We start from the raw sequence: 17801 nt of genomic DNA, 5'->3' as shown, positions 1-17801 counted from the left end.
GCTCCTAGCAGCTCCCAGCACCTCCTCTAGCTCCGTTTCCTTACCCATTGCTAAAAGTCAGCCAACACAGACACGCATTAGGACTGATACTAGTTTTACTCTCATTATCAGATGTGATGATCATCACATTATTAACTACCCAGGTTTTCAGTAGGCTCATGAGACAAAGGCTATATGAATCTTATTTACTACTTAAATGTGGCAAAAAAAAAAAGACCAGACTAAATAAAGCGACTTTGTGTTGTAATCCAGTGGGCTACAGGAAGAAGCAACTAGCAAAACCTCTCCTCCTCTGCCTGGCTCCCTTCCACTTGAGGAGAGCAGACTTTGACCAGAACACGCTCCACTGCACACCATGTCTGAGAAGGACTGAGATCTAGGTACCAAGGGCCACTCAGCTGGCCCTGTAAGAGGCCACAGCAGTGTACTGACATGGCCGGGAAACCATGCAGGCTTTCCAGGCTTTCAGAAGAGGCTGTCTGTTACAGCATGCACTAGAAGATCAACTGCCTCATAACACAGTGCTCTCAAGCAAACAGCAAGGTTAGAAATATATCCCCCTAAAGGATAATCATATAATGTACAGGACAAAAATTCTAAATGATAAAAAAAAAGTGAAGGAATATGTTTGAATAAGCTCTGGCCCTATTAAACAATGATGCACTGCAGGTAATCTACTTTTTCTTTAATCTCCTCTCAAAACAAGTATAAGAAATGGCACTATGATTAAAATCTAAATGAATTAATTCCTCAAAGACCACTGGAGTCCCAGTAGCATACAGAGCCATACAATCTTCCTACCACTCTGTCACCACAAGTCACCCTCGGGCCACATCCCCAGTAGCCTGGTGACAGGAGACAGGTCTGAGCCCCAGCACCAACTGGGGACACTCAGCATAGACTGGTGTGTCTTTAAATCTATGACTCGCTTTAGTGTGTGCTGGCACGGGGGCGGCTGGGCCGCACCAGCCAGCCTCTGCCTGTGCCCTCAAGGGCCACCGCAACTCTAGACACTTTCACATAAAACACCCTCAAAAGTCAGGCCAATTAGCAACACAGGCCCTTCCTCACATCTGATACATGGTTTTTACAATTCAGGAGGTGTTCGGGAGCCCTTCTCCAGAGGTCTCTTTCCTAATCTAGGCGTGCAATATACTCATAATAACTGCTACTTTAAATGTCAACTGCTGCATTTTTATTCTTATTAGGTAGGAAAAAGTGCACCTTTCTCCTTTGGTCTTTTACCTTTGCTTTTTGTTTAAAGCTATGAAAACTGCCTCTGCATCTTATGACACTGCAAGTATTTCCCCTTTTGATGGCCATTCAATTGTAAAGACAGCTTCATCACCAGGACATATTAGTCCTTAGTAGAAAGAAGAGGAGGGAGACATCCTTCCTGCTGTTCCAACTCTGTAGTAGGATGGGGAGAGAGAGTCCTGTCTAGACTAGACTGTGTCTGTCTAACAAGTTGTCTCCACCATGGTCTGGAAGAACAAAGCACCAACTGAGTCCCAGTGCTCAGGGTCAGCTGCATCCTTCAGGAAACAGCAGCAATGCGAACCATGGCAAGCTAGGGCCAGGCACTAGACTCTTTCGTTACTGGGACCCTGGTCTGGTTGCACAAGACTCAAGCAGTAACCGCCCCACACAGGAAGTTGACAACACAACACACACCACTCTGACTAAGAGTGTGTGTGAGATTACTTTGGAGTTGGCTGCTAACTTTATTAAAAAGTAGAAAACAAAAAACAAAAAGAACAGCTAGCCAGACAAAGTGAGTCTTGAGATGACAAGTGTTTGGTACCTGAACACTCCCGGATCTGTGGTTACAACACAAAGGACAGGAGCCTAATCTCTTACAGGACAACCTGTCTAGAAATGAAAAGCTCTCCTGCCATTTAAAAAAAAAAAATTGTAGCCCCCAAACAAATGGGATTTTTAGCAGCAAACAAAAAAATCAAAGTATTAAAAGTGAAAGAGCATTAAAAATTTTCAAATAAGCCAAACTAAATTCAGCCTACAAATAAACCAAAGTTGTATGAAACTTTTACAGAGAAAAATCACAAAACATTAATGAAAAGGACACATAATATTCATTGATTGCAGATTATAAGAGTTAATCCTCTCCAAAGTTCTATAGCGATTAAATGCAATCCAAATCAAACTGCCCACAGAAATCAAAGTCTTAGCACAGAAAAGGATTAATAGACCAATGCAAGAAGAGGGTCCGAGGCACACCCACTGTGCATGAGCACGTGACCTGCAGAGCTGCACTGGGCCTGGGGCCTCTGTGTGTGTGTGTGGGGGGGGGGGGGCGCGGGGCGGGGAGATGAACTAACCACTGGGGAAGAGGGCAAGTGTGAAGTGTGACCGCTGTTCAAACCACGGGTAAAAACAACTCTACAGACAAGTAAACATAAAAACTTGGAGCACATAAAAGCACATTATCTTCATGACCTGAGGGTAGAGATATTTTCTCAAATCACAACAGGAAAAGAAGACTGCCATACTGAATCACATCAGAGCCAAGAAAGGACTGCTGCTCATGAATACCATGAAGAGAGGTGGCTCACATTTGTAATTCTAGCTACTTAGGAGGCTAAGATCTGGAGGATTACAGTTTGAAGCCTACCAGGAGGAAAAAGTCTGAGAAACTCTCTCTCCAAAATAATCAGCAAAAAGCTGGACTGTAGGCAAGGCTCTCATGGTAAATACCAACCAAGGAAGCAAGCCAAACAAGCCAAAACCCAGGTACCAAGGGGTAAAAAAAAATCACCATGAAGAAAAGAAGACTAGCAAAAGAATAGGAATTAATTATACATATAAGCCAACAAAGTATTTATACTCAGATGTACATGGAACTCCTACAGAACAGTAGGCAAAAACCTAACATTTCACAGACAAATGTACTAAATATGGTATAGGTAATAATCAAGCTAAGCCACCCAGACAGCAGGCCAGTAAACACAACCTCACCACATCAGGACTGGGCACTAACAAGAGTACTCCCATACCCAGATCTCTCAAATAAAAAATTCCAGTTTTCAAGACTATTGTCAACATGGAGTGGGTTGAGATGGATCTTCTCCATTTCTCCCTACTTGGACTATTTTACTAAAATACATCCTTGCTGAACTTTCACCTTGAGAGACTCTCCTTTTTTGAGACAGATCTTGAAATTCTTTTCACATCTCAAGGACCTGTGGTTTTGTGTGGAAACTAAGAAGTTGTTCTCCAGCTGACACTGTCTGAGAAACAAAGGAGAGATTGTGTTTAGAGGGCAAAAGTGAGAACTGAGACCTACAACAGAGGGATAGCTGAGAAGTGTGGCAAGCCAGAAAGCTGACAGGGAAATATTAGGAAAACAGGTTTCAGCCCAGGCACTGTGTGTCCTGGGGGAGGGAAAGGCAAGCCTACCATGACAAGTCAGCATTGGACCAGACCGGAGTGGAAGGCGAGTGCTCCCTTGGGGAGGACCTCCTGCTTGAGACTGAGGTTACATTAGTTGTGTGCATGTAGCCTAAAACCACGCTGCACTCAAAGATGTAAACCAGCTGCAGCCCAGGGGATTCCATGTCACCCACCCATAGCATGTAGGTGGAAGACCTCTCAGCAGGGGGCCATGGAGTGGGAGAGGGTTGGGGTAAGTTCTACTGTAAGATGCAACTCAAAAGGTGGTTTTACTGGGCTTGTGAATAAGATAGTCACGCACTGCCTCCCTGCCTCTAAAAAAAAGCATCTGACAAAAGGCAAACTGCTTCTCAGACAGGAATGCCTTCTTACCACCATTAAGAGAACAGCCAAGAGCCACAGATGACCCACCACCAAGCCTCAGGAGACAAGAGGGAGCTAATGGGCAACCAGCCCATACCTGTGACTTGAGACTGTGCAGCAGTTTTCTCATCCCTTCCCTGAATTCTCCCTACATAACCTGAGGCCAATGCCTGTGCCTCAAAAGATGGCTGAAGATATACTTAACTACCCTCTTTCCAGGGCCATGTAATCAGTCTCCTGTCTCTATTCTTCACTGGCCTCTATTCTGTATTTGGGGGAAGAGCGGTTGGACCAAACATGGGACTACAGGGTTTAGGCCTAGGGTCTGAAAACCCAGTGAAGAAAAAGCACCTGACTATGACCAATTGATAGAGCCCAGGAGGTTTCACCTTGCTTAGGAAATAAACACACAGTCCTTGACCCCTGCTGGGAGAGAGCTCAGCCTAAAGAAGTTGCCAGGTGGTCAGTCAGGTCACATTCAGCTGCTTGCAAGTAGCCATCACCTGGGTAGGGGCCTTGATTACAAGAGCTGCCCCCGACATTAAAAAAAAAAAAAATCAGGTCATTTTGGTAGCTTTCAAGCTGCCTGTAAACAGGCAGACTCTACTACTGAGCCACCCAGGCTTCTCAAACGCCAACCCAGGAACCCAGGAAGCACTCAGCCACCCACAGGGTTTGAGGGAAGGACTGCCAGCAGAGCACAGGGAGACTGGAATTCTGACTTGGGAGGGTTGAGGGCATGGGGGCAGATGATCAGGGAGAAAGGAGGAGTTCAGTGCCCACCTTTCTGGTTCCTGACAATCACTGTGGCTGAGCACTTTGAGCAAGCACCTCTCACCTCACACTTGTCACAGGGGTGAAACACGACATGCCATCTGGAAGAAGGAGACCTGCAGACAGGGAACCTGAGCTCCTCAGCTCTCTGCCACTGGTACACAACTCAACATGCCATTTGTTCACCTTGTTATCAGGCACACGGCCCCAAACTTACTCTGGGCTGCTGCAAAGACAGAAACAAGGAAACCCTGTAGAGCAATTAAAAACTTGCTTCTCCACAGACTAAAAAGCACTGGATGATCAGTAGTGGCTTCTAGAACATAAAGGAAGCTTCTCAGGTGAAAGCAGCACCAAAGTGGCTACGCCTTGCTCATGCTACCTTCAACTCACATATCACACCAATCCATACAAAAGAAAATAAAAGATTCCAGTTCATTCTCATCCATAGTGGTTCTGGGAAATCCATCCTGGTGACCGAGTAAAAGTCTGCATACAGGGCTATCCCTGGTCTAGGAAGAACGTGCACGAATTGCTCCCATTACAAAGTCCTGTCTAAACACTTTAAACATTTTGCAAGTTACACACACACACACACACACACACACACACACACACACACACACACACACACACACACACACACAATTTTTGTTATTGTAATGTTTGAGGAAACTGGGTGGGGAGGAAGAGAGAATGTTAGATGGTAATACCAATTTACACCATGGGAGAATGATATGAAAACAAAACTCACCGAAAGCTCTTAAATAATAAGGAGAATTAGAGATGTGGAAAGTGAGAAAAAGCAAAGAGTCAATTGCTTAAAGTATTGCATATAACTGTGTTAAATGCCACAGCAAAATTCTTTTGAACAACTAACATACTTTAAACAATGAACAACTAACAGGTCCCCAATGTGTTGGTACTGTGGAAGGGCAAAGAGAGGTGAAGGAAGATGAATATAGTCAACATATGCTATAGACATGTATGAACTTGGAACAAAGAAGCTTATTGAGATTGGTTTGGGACAGGGAAACGAGAGGGTTGAGTGATAGAGACAGAAAGGCTGAATCTGTTCAAAGTTTATTGCATTCATGTATGGATATGGCAAACTGAACCCTCTAGTACAACTAATGGATGCAAAAAAGTCAATGCTCAACAAAACGAACACCAGAAAATGAGTACTTACAAGGGGGGAGCATGCCAAGGAGAAGGGGTAGACGAATGAAGGGAAGGGGAGAATGCAGTCAAGAATGCAAAGTACACAGTACAAAATGTTTTAAAAGGTGGTAGGGGAACAGGATGCTGAAAGGGGTGACATTGAGCAAGATGCGTTGTATTCACAAACTGCTTCGTTAAATGGCAACTGCTTTGTACAACTACTTAAAGATAATTAATAAAAGAAAAAATAAAAATTACTATCAAGATTCCTTTAAAAAATCTATTTAGAAGCTCAAAAATCTGAGCACTACCAGCCTCCAGTTTTCTTCCCTTGATGCTGGTATTGAGACTTGACTCAGGACCTGGGTACTCTCCCTTGACATTCAAGGCTGATACGTTACCACTTGAGACACAACTTCACTTCCGGCTTCTTAGTGATTAATAAGAACTAAGAGCATGACTGAATCTCCTGCCTTAGCTGGCTTCAAACTCAATTCTCAACTTACTATATAAGTAGGATTACAGGTGTGAGCTACCAGCCTCTAATGCAGTGATTTTTTTTTAAAATTAATGTTTTAAAATTGCTAGCTCTCTGCTTCTGAACATTTAGGACATTCAGGCAATGCGGTCTTCTAAATTTTCTACATGTAAAATACAGAGTGCTATAATATCACTGATATATCATAAAAGTTGACTAAGTAATTCACTAACGGTTCAAAGGGCTCTACTGAGATGGAGCTAGGATCCGAAGCCATGTGAAGAGGTCTCACTGTTCTTTCTTCTAAACTCTCTCCTTTCGGTGGAGCCATCAGAATCATACCTACACATCAGCAAAGTGAGGAGAATTCCATGTCTCAGAAGACAATCACAAGAGACTAATGCTGGTTTATATTCAATTTACTAAAATAAACTTAGCTTATAGCTAGATATTAGGATTACACCTGTAATTCTAACCTAAGGAGGCAGAGATCTGGAGAACTGGCCTAAGTGGTAAATCACCAGCTAAGAAAGCATAATGCCCTGAGTCTAACTCCAATATCACCAATAAGATAAAACGTACTATAAAAACATAACATTCTAGTTTTATCCAGTAAAGTGATAGTAAGAAATATTTAACATGCAGGACACCTGCATTATTAATTGGCTAACAATACAGCTTGATCTACACAGACAACATCACACAATAGTCAGAAGCAGGCAGGCCAAGGACAAGCAAAGGCTCCATTCTCCAAGAATAACAGACAAGAAAGAAGTACATTTTGGTTTGAAAAGCAATATTACAACATGAACCAAATAACAAATGGACACATTTTTTATACTCGTAAACTGTATTCATGTTAATGGGGAAATAACCACTCCTTATTCACTGCTAGAACTTATACAAAGATGTTTTGAGCAATGTAAATTTTACTTTACAAAAAAGGTACACATTCTGAGTCCCTTTTTTCTTTTCACTAATGTACTAAATTTAGCTTTAGGGAACTAGGGTGTGGTTCAGTGGCAGAATGCATACATAGCATACTGTATGAGATGCTAGATTTAACTTTCAACATTACAAAAACAATAAAACAACTGAATAGGCAGTTATAGCATATCATTCCAATGAAATTATACAAGTAACACAGACACTGAAAAATGTCTAGGAATCCATTTGTCTTTGTTTCAGTGAATGAACACCCACAAATTGCCTTTAAAATGGCTATGATTCTTTACACAAAAAGCCACAGTTCAGGAGTGTCTTGGAAGAGGCCTGGCACTGACTAGAGTGTAAGGATGCTTTGGCCTAGCCTCTTCCTGGCATCTAGAGGCCTCAGCAGTGGCTGCCTGCCAGCCAACGTGGCACTGCTCACTTGGCCTGCAGGAAAGAGATGAGCACCAGCATTTGCCTTCATCCGAAGGAGAGAAAATGCATCATCTGAGACCCAGATTAATTTCAGAGCAGTCATTTTTCATTATATTGTCTGAAATTAAAAACATATTAAATTGATCCATTATGAAAATTCTGTTCTCTATATTGTGCTTCAGATCATGTCTGTATCTTAAGGCTATAGAACAATTTTTGTAATTGTAATAACGAAACAAATTATTGGCTTTAACTTAAGAAAACTTAAGTTGCTTGAATGACTAAATATTCAAGCAACACAAAACATCTCTCACTAAATTGTAGCATGTACAACTTGCTCATTTCCACAGGTTAATGAACTTCATGTAGCAATGCTATATTGTGATCTTCCCATTTCTAACTTTTATATCTTTATTTTGAAGTGGTAGAAGAATCCCTGACACAGATTAGTAATGACAAAAGTCTATGCAATACAGTGTGATAAATTAACATTATTGCAATAAAAAAAAATGAGAGAGAGCAGGGTGCAGGTGGTTCATGCCTATAATCCCAGTTATTTAGGAGGCTAAGATCTGACAGAGTAGACTAAACGTGCGCCTGTACATCCATACATCTACCTACCCACTTACCCATTCACTCAACCAACCATCTACTTATTCACCTGTCTGTGTATCATTTTCCTCCTTATACGTATATCCATGCATGTATCCATGCATGTATCCATGCATGTATCCATCCATCCATCCATCCATCCATCCATCCATCCATCCATCCATCCATCCATCTGTACATTCATTTACTTTGTCTGCTCCTAGAGCCTGGAAACAAGACATCTCAACAGCAATGAGCACATTCAACTTCCAGAACCTGAATTCTACATATCATTCTTTCCTGAAAGGAACCTAGTCTGATCCCAGGGCTAATGCAAAGAAACTACAAGATGAGTCTGGTACACCAATTGATGAACAAAGTATTCAGAATAATAATTCATTGTAATCGGACAAAAAGCCAGCTGCACAGAGTTCCTACAAGCCAAAGAAGAGACAATATGAGCATCAATAAAGTAGCAGACTTTGCAAGTCTCTGAACAAAGAGTAAACCACAAGCCACCCCAAAGGCAGAACGGGCAGAGTCTGTACACAACCGGTACCTGGAACAGAGCAGGCACTCTGTAAACACCCACCGCCCTGGAGACCCCACGATCCTGCATGGCAGTTCCAGTTTCTAACTTTTTTTTTTTTTTTTTGGTCCAGTTGTGGGGCCTGAACTCTGGGCCTGGGCGCTGTCCCTCAGCTCTTCAGCTCAAGGCTAGCACTCTACCACTTGAGCCACAGCGCCACTTCCGGCTTTTTTTTTTTCTTTTTGCTTATGTGGTGCTGAGGAATCGAACCCAGGGCCTCAGGCATGCAAGGCAAGCACTCTACCACTGAGCCAACTTCCCAGCCCTCCAGTTTCTAACTTTTATAAAGGTATGTCCACCTTCTCCACAAACCAAGTGAACTAACTTCCTGTTATGTCTTCTTTTAACTCTTTGTGCAGCTCTTAAACATCTACTGTGTGAGCAGTGTGGAAGACAAGAATGAGTTCCTGTCTTTGGGGCATTTAAAACTTTGGTGGGAGGCAGTGACAATCAATGAAACAGCTGATAAGAGCTGCCTCATGTTTTCAGGCAGCGTTTACTATCACCTGTCTTGGGATGAATGGGAGGAGAATGAAGGGGGAGAAGAAGGAGGGGGACTAAGGGGAAAGGAAGCGAGAGGAAGGGAAGAAGGAGTGGAGGGAAAGTGGGAAGGAAGAACAGGGCTTGTGGAACACAATGATGATGCTACTATTTATCAACAGCTATTTTAGAACAGTTTCAGGTAGGAACAAAAAAAAAGTCTTTAATCTGTATTTCCAAACCATGACTCTGGTTGGGATGTGGAGAACAAAGTGAGAGGCAAGCACCAATCTGTTCTACTGTTTGGGTAGGAGACGCTACAGCCCAAGTTAGGAACATGGACTCAGATGAGGCCTCCAGGAAGAAGGGAAGGAGTTGATGTGTATGAAAGGGGTGTGTGATTTGTGCTACCACAGGGAGAAGTAGGGGCATTATGGAGGACAGTCAGTGATTCCACAAAAGGTTCTGCAAAAGTGTTTTCAAGGTGAAGACATACAAGGTCAAATGGTTTCAGTAGAAAAGGAGGGGGAGAAGAAAGAGAAGGCAGCCCCAGACACAGGTCCAGAGAGCAAAAGCCCCTACAGTGGAACAAGGAGGAGACACATGTAGTCCAGTGACTGCCCAATGTTGGGTGTTGCCAACTGGAGGACAAAGAGAATGAACACCCAGGTAAACTGAGACCAGCTGTGCTGGCCACTCATGGAACATATTCATTTAGCAAGTATTTATTGAGACTAATATTCTTCTTGTGTATGTGCACTTGGTACCTGGGTACTGTCCTGGAGCATTTTTGCTTAAAGCTAGCAATCGACCACTTGAGCCACTCCGTGGACCGACTACTCTCTTTTTGGTGGTTAGTTTTAAGGAGTCTTATGGACTTTCCTGCCCAGGCTGACTTTGAACTATGATGCTCAGATTTCAACCTCTTGAGTAGCTAGGATTACAGGTGTGAACCACCAGGAAAAAACTGGCATTTTAAACTTGGCTTGAATTTAAAAATTTAAAGTTGTTACTTCCTATTGAAGATGCTACTGCCAAAAAAGGGACTTACATTGTAAGCTGCATATGCATTCTCAAAGTTCTATGGAAATCATCTATATGATGTCAGTTTAAATCCTTAAACTATGAATTTAAGTCCTTTTAATAAAATTCTCCTTGTTTCAAAACAAGCAAATATGCTTGAGCTCTATTTGCTTCAAAAACCTAGGCAAAAAATGATGGTAACAGTTCTCTGATTTAAAAATTTAGGAGTTTTACAAGTAAATGAGCAAATTCACAAGTGCCCTGAGACACCACCCTCCTTGGTTTTCTATGAGTCTTCCCTCTTGGAACAGAACATGAGCCCAGGGAGCTTGGTAACTGTACCAGGTCCTTAGCGGGCAGACACCACCGGGCCCCTGAAGGAGCCTGGAGCCTCGTGCCCCGCCTGCAGATCCAGGCCAGCCGCACCCTCAGGGTTAATTTGTATGCCCAAACCAAACTCTCACAACACCTAACACCCAATGAAAGGAGGCTGCCAACTGATGGCACTTCTAACTGGTTTTGAGCATCTGCAGAACAAACTAGGTCGTGTTCCTCATGCACACCACCTCATTTTAATTCTCTCAGCAACGTGGCAGGGAGGTGTCTGTAGCATGCTATGAGGGACATTATGGTGGGATAGGGCAGGCAGCAGCCCAGCAACCAGGTCCAGAGCTCTTTCCACAGGCCACCTGGCCACAGAAAAGGTTTCAACTACTTTTTACTCCACTGTGTAAATTGAAGGCTCTGCTCACTGAGACAGGAGGCAAGTCAGTCTTCACTCACATTGAAGATGAAAAAACACACTTTGTAGTTGAATGTAGCTATAGTGTGGCCACACAATCAAAGGCAGTCACATCGGGGCGTAACCCAAAAGGTGAAGATGCATCTTGCCTATGTGTTGCAGGAAAACTTCACTGACAGCTTGTTTAATTGCTAATTTGTTTTTGAGCCATGAAATACTATGATGTTAATATTCATAACTGTTATCCAAAAAGGCATTCCAAGAATCTTTTGCCTGTGCAGACTGACTACATACTATATTCTACAACATGCAGCTCATAAGAACATACACTTGAGATGGAAAGTGTATTACCAAAGAGGGCAAATATCAGAAAACAAAAATAATACTATGATTGTATGAAACCACAAGAAAAGTAAACTACTCTATTGTAACATTTTAATATAGAAAAACAGAACTCTTAAATTATTAATAAATGGTTCTTTTAAAATAATAAAGCTATTCTCCTAAACTGCCTTGATATTTCAACATGCAAAGTATACTACTATTCTATTGTCTAAAAATGCCTTTGCAATAATTCAAGTAGTGAGAAGTGGCTCTAATTCATGTAATGGCACATGTCACCTGTCTCTCTATCAATGAGACATTTGAAAGCATCTTTTTATTAAAAACACAAATCAATATGCTCCAGGGATTACAATAACTGCTTGAAGCAATTTGTATTATCATTTTATCCTTGATGCTCTTGCTCTGAGCAACTTATTATTATGAACGGCGTGAAAATGGCAACCTGTCACAATTGATTTTTCTTAAACTCCTGTAAGAATTTTCCCTCCGTAAATGTAATCAAGTATCATCTTATTAAATATGTCTTCAGCTAGGTTTTATAAAGCAGTCCATTACTCAAGCTGCACTCCTTGTAATTTAAACTTTCACTAAATATCACTGTAAAATTGCTTAGCAATAAAAACTTTTGATTTGTTCACAGTTTTTAAAGAAAACTTCCAACTCTGATTAGAGCTCAACCCCTCAGTAAGCACCAAGATGAGAGAAAAGTATCTGACCCTGAGCTTTAAGACTTTATTTTTATCGTAGAATTTTCATCCATCCAACAAAATTACAGGATTTATGTTTAATCTGTCTGAATAAAACATGTCACACTTAAAAATTCCAGTAATCTCAGAAAAAGATACAAAGATGTATTTTTTCCAATAAAATGGAATTATTTAATTTCAAGAAGCAGTTTTTAAGAACAGATCTACAAGAATGAGTCAAAATATGACAATAGCCAGTTATAGTCTAACATATATACACAAGAATTTTTTCCATCTTAGCTAATAGTGACAAGAGCAGAGAGAGTTTCTCTACTTGGTGTGTGTTGTGGTCCCAGGTATTGACTCAGGATGCCCAGGGCCTGTGCAGATACACAGTCATCACACAGTTGCAATGCAGGTAATGCCAGCCCAGGGAGTCAACTTTACAGTCAGGGCCAACAACAGCAAGTGTCACAGACCCAAGCTCAGTATCACTTAGCAGCCAGACAAAATTCTTTTAACTTTTAAAAAGCACAATTAGCGAGCAATATGCATCCATAGCCACACACAGAAAAGGACAAGTCAAGAGCTTATTAGGCCTTGCAGTGGTCACGATTCTCCTTAGTTCTTATATGTTTGAAAACAATATATCACAATAACTATTTTTTTAAGAAAGCTTCTAGACAAGAACAAGGCAGCCAAAATGCAGAGAAAAAGGTGAATTAGCCAAAAGATTTCTGGAGACATTAGCTAAAGCAAATAAAGTTTAAGATTATTGTATAACGCAACTGGTGAAACGATTATCTATTATTCATCTGTTCAGCGCTAGAGGGTTAAAAACCACGAACACTAGTCCTCAAGAACCCTCTAGTGTAGAGGGGAAAATGGCAACCCTGACCTAAGCAAAATGAGAAAAGGGGCCAACGGGAGTCATTGTCTCCCAGGGAGGGAGAGGTGAGAGGAGCACACTGGAATAGCCTTCGTGAGGTAAGGGTCCCTCCGAGTAAGACCCGGGGTTGCTAGTGGGACTTGTGAGCACGAGGACAGTGGAGAGCTTCAGGGAGAGCCACCGGGGCTGGAGACTTAGGGTGCTGAGAACACACTTCCACTTGCTGTCATCATGTCCACCCAGATGGGCTCGGTTGAGAACAGTCTCATCAGCTACTAGGCCTGGCCTTTGCTGGGAACTGCCCGGTGGGTTTCAAGTTTCGGGCAGATCTACAGAATGCCAATATATTAGAGAGTATCTGCTCCTTTAGCCATTCTTGTATTATTTAACAGCCTAGCTAGTAACTCCCTGAAGAAGGGCTGCCTGCACCGTAGGAGACCTGTGAAATGACACTGTGGTTGTCGTGAAGTAGCAAGCAGAGATGAGCCCACAACAGTGAACTCAGGGGAGAAGAAGCAAGTCTGAACAAGCTTGAAAAGAGAAGAACACTAACACAGCATCTCTAACTGCCTGTGTAGTCGTTGAGGAGTGTATGAAAGATAAACTCCTAGACAAACTGGAACACATGAAATGATAGCTGCTTAACCCTTACATAGGGGTTGCTGTACCCTTGAAATGGTGGTAGAAAAATACACTTTGAAAGAAAGGAAATCAGCTCCTCCAAATGTGCACTCACTTTTAAGACCCTATCTCAACAAAAAAGCTGGGTAAAGTAGCATATACTTTTCACCCAGCTACTGTGGAAGCATAAATAGGAGGATGGACAAAAGGAAAGACTCTATATTAAAAATCACAATATATAAGTAAATACTTCAGTATGTTAACTGAAACATGATTCAGGGGAGAACTCAGATGGTCTAATTCCTTAGAAGGGTTCATGCCCAAGCCAACAAAATAAATACCAGGAAGCCAGTACCTGAAGAGGAGATGGGGGTCAAGGGGAGAAGGGTAGACGAATGAAGAGGGGGAACTGCTGTCACACGACAAGTTCTAATGGCAGTGCAGGGACTGTTAGCAGAAAATACAAATATATGATCTTATTCTCAACAATCACATGTGGGTACTGTTGGCATTTTATGGATAAGGAGATTAAGAATTTGAATTAAGCCATTGTAAAGTACATAGTGGGGGGGAAGCCTGGGTTCCTATCCAGACAGCAGTACCCAAGGGCCAGATTTTTCCCCACAGTACTAAGCCTTGAACTCATGGCCTTGTTTGCTTGGCTAGTGCTCTACCACTTGAGCCATGCCACCAGTATGTTTTAATTACAGTATGTTTCATTACAGAGTCTCAAAAACTTTTCTGTCCAAGCTGGCTTAGAACCCAAATCCTCCATATCTCAGCTTCTTGAGTCACTAGGCTTATAGGAGTGAGCCACTGGAACCCAAAATTCTTAACCAAGACCTTAAACAAGAGAACACTTAATTTTTCTGAACCAAAACTATGTAAAAAGCTCAAGGAACCAAAAAATAAAGGCTATGCATGGAGAATGACTAAAAGAAAAACAACAGGAAATCAGTTAAGCTGTAAAATAAGGTGGAACAATATAGCTTTTAAGATTTTAAATGTAATGTTTAAAATTAAATTTACCCTAAAATGTCATAAACATAAAAGTATTGATTATACAAAAGTCCTTGAATCTGCATGTCCATCAGAATATTCTATTTGCTCATCTGAGAATCAGCAACACACTTCACGTGCACGTTTTGTGAAGTGCACTGCCCGTGTGCATGGGTGAGTGAGCCTGCCAATGCCCCTCACAGACAGACAGCAGGTGTGGGTTGTTCTACTGTACCACAGACCCAATGCAGAGGGCTGGTGATGTTTTCCTAATTTTTGAAGGGCTAACTGTAAAATAGGATTTAGCTGAAGATAATGCCATCCATATCTTTTTAAGGGATTATTTCATTTCTAATGTTTTGAAACAAACTTTTGAGTACAAGTCAAATCTTTATAAGTACCTACTCGCTGAGATGTGAATCCATATGAATACTGTCCTTAAATACACAGATTATATTTATATATAAAATAAAAATGAATAAAGTAGTAAAGAAACTTCTCATTAACTTATATTAGAACATACTGTGACTTTATGTTTTATATATACACTATGTTCCTGCGGTAGTTATATGCAATATACATATATATATTCCTATTAGCTTTTGTTGTCATTTAACTTATAAATTCATGCAGACTGCATAACTCTAGAATATAGTCAAATAGTCTCTAAGATTTAAATTTGTTCTTATACAAAGGCGAAATAAATAAAACTGCTTTAATAATATAATATCAAGGAAAGTATAAAAAATTAATAATTTATTTTAAAAATAAAGTATTAACATAAAGAATGCAAATTATAAAATAAATGGAAAATGAGAAATTGGAGACCTACAATTAACTGTCAAATTATAGGCAAATCATACATCGAACAATGCAAACTTAAGACACAAAAAACTGTGATTAGGCTGGAGGAGATAAATTTGGAAATTCATCACTATGAAAATGTTGATTTATAAACACAGAGAACTCATATCCTAATCACTGGCATTTCTGAGTGTTTCATATTATCTATTAAGTACTTGGATGAGCTATTCAGCACTACATAGACTTTCTTAATGACGAAAAAAAAATCAAGTTCATTAAAGCAGTCATTCCTTGAACTAGCCTACCTTATTTTTTGGATTGGATGTGTTCATTACACTTCGAGTCTCTTTTCCAGTATAAATGACAACACCTATTACAGTACCTGCAAAAAACATGAAAGCGGTCCTTGTAGAAATACTTTAAAGGAAAGCAAAGAGATAACACTTTCTATTTAAATGTCTTAGCAGAAAGCTTATTACACTATACAAAGTCATATACATTTATCTATGTAATTTTGCTACTTCAAGAAAATCTTTTCTTTGTTGTTGATGCTGGGTTTTGTTGTTTGTTGTTGTTGGTTGTGGGTCTTGAACTCTGGGCCTGGGCACTGTCCCTGAGAGCAAATGCTCTACCACTTGAGCCACAGCGCCACTCCCAGTTTTCTTGTGGTTTATTGGAGATAAGAGTCTCACGGACTTTCCTGCCCCTTTCCTGCCCGGGCTGGCTTTGAATCGCGATCCTCAGATCTCAGCTTCGTGAGTAGTGAGGACAACAGGCATGAGCCACCATCGCCCAGCATTAAGAAAATCTTATTTCAACCTTTAAAATAACTTTAGAACAAGTCAAATGATTTGTCAAATAATACAAATTTATCCATAGGTTAACATGAGAAAATTCACTATTCTTCCTGACGATAGGAGTGAAATGGTACTGAAAGAGTTAACTCATGGCTGATGTTACCTAGAGAGACTGTGTACTGGCTCCTCTAACTGAAAGTGAGCTCACCAGAACCGGTGAGGAATCTGTGGCTGCTTCAGATGCATATTACCAAGATGACGTCTGAATGTAAAAAACAGTATTTGAATTCATATTTAGATAATCATCTATGTATATTTGGGATAGTCTGGTTTCTCATTTTGCATGTAAAAACGACCTAATTTTAAACTGATGAGAATGACAAAATACCCTTAGATTGGCCCACAGGTTGGAAAAGTCAGGGCACTCGTATCTGGACTGCCAAAATTAAAACTATGGCATGGGTCTCTCTAGAAATATAGCCACTCACAGTTTATATTCTTAACTTTTTTTTTTTTTTTTTTTTGTCAGTCACGGGCCTGAACTCTGGGCCTGGATGCTATCCCTCAGCTCTTCAGCTCAAGGCTAGCGCTCGACCACTTGAGCCACAGCGCAACTTCTGGCTTTTTCTGCTTATGTGGTGCTGAGGAATTGAACCCAGGGCCTCATGCATGCAAGGCAAGCACTCTACCACTGAGCCACCTTCCCAGCCCCTATTCTTAACTCTTGTCCCTAAGTTTTTTAGATTTTGAAGGCAAAAGCACAAAGTGAGAAAGACTACATAAACCACTGAAATGAATAACTATAGAAAATAACTCTAAAAACAGTTACAAATTTACATAAAAACTCATCGAGGGGAAGATGCAAGATGATCCTGTCTCAAAAACAAACAAAAAAACAACAAAAAATTCTTTGTTGTCACATTATTTAAAATTGAAATTTAGCAAATTGCATGTCAAATTGAAATAAACATAAAAATTATCTCTTGGCTTGACATGAGTACTGACAGCTGCACATTACATACTGTTTACCCTCTAGCAAGCTTAGAAAGGTGGAAGGCACCAGCTAGTGTTCTTCAGCAGTGGTGTGTCTGAGGTTACACCCTTCTGTTGTGACTGTGCACGCACCACAGCTTCTGTCTGCTGAATTTCTGGTGAGTGTGGTTATCCCACATGGGTGTGGAAGATTCAATTACACAAGTGCTGCTTTAGGTGCTATGATCTACACAAAGGTCCAAGATGAAGTAGTACATTTAGTGTACAGAAAAATAGCTGTGTAATGAGGTGACACTATTTAAAAAACTTCTAAAAATTTTGTATCATAAAATTATTTCAATCTTCAAGCAAGATGAAATATTAAAACTGGTTAGATGCCAGTAGCTTACGCCTATAAATTCCAGTGAAGAGGCTGAGATCTGAGGATCAAGGTTTGAAGCCACCCAGGGCAGGAATATCTGTGAAGACTCTTATCTTACCACCAAAAATCCAGAAGTGGGGCTATGGCTCAAGTCATAGAACACTAGCATTAAGTAAAAAGCTCAGGGACAGCGGGGCACTGGTGGCTCACACCTGTAATCCTAGCTACTCAGGGGGGTGAGATCTGAGGATCAAGGTTCAAAGCCAGACCCGGCAGGAAAGTCCGTGAGACTCTTATCTCCAATTAACCATTAGTAAACTGAAAGTGGT

At 41.0% G+C, this 17801-nt stretch overlaps 1 protein-coding gene across 2 annotated transcripts in view; it reads right to left on the bottom strand.

The window, feature by feature from the left end:
• Atp9b (ATPase phospholipid transporting 9B (putative)) overlaps positions 1-17801 on the bottom strand; it is a 194445-nt gene that overhangs the window by 95732 nt on the left and 80912 nt on the right. For both annotated transcript variants that reach the window (XM_042668321.1, XM_042668322.1), the window contains exon 11: positions 15627-15703. In XM_042668321.1, coding sequence (XP_042524255.1) covers positions 15627-15703 — 77 coding nt within the window. The remainder of the gene's footprint in view (positions 1-15626; positions 15704-17801) is intronic.

Source organism: Dipodomys spectabilis, unplaced genomic scaffold (assembly GCF_019054845.1).
Source record: "Dipodomys spectabilis isolate Male_0828 unplaced genomic scaffold, ASM1905484v1 ptg000432l, whole genome shotgun sequence".
NCBI lineage: Eukaryota > Metazoa > Chordata > Mammalia > Rodentia > Heteromyidae > Dipodomys > Dipodomys spectabilis.
This window is presented reverse-complemented; position numbering and strand designations above follow the sequence as displayed.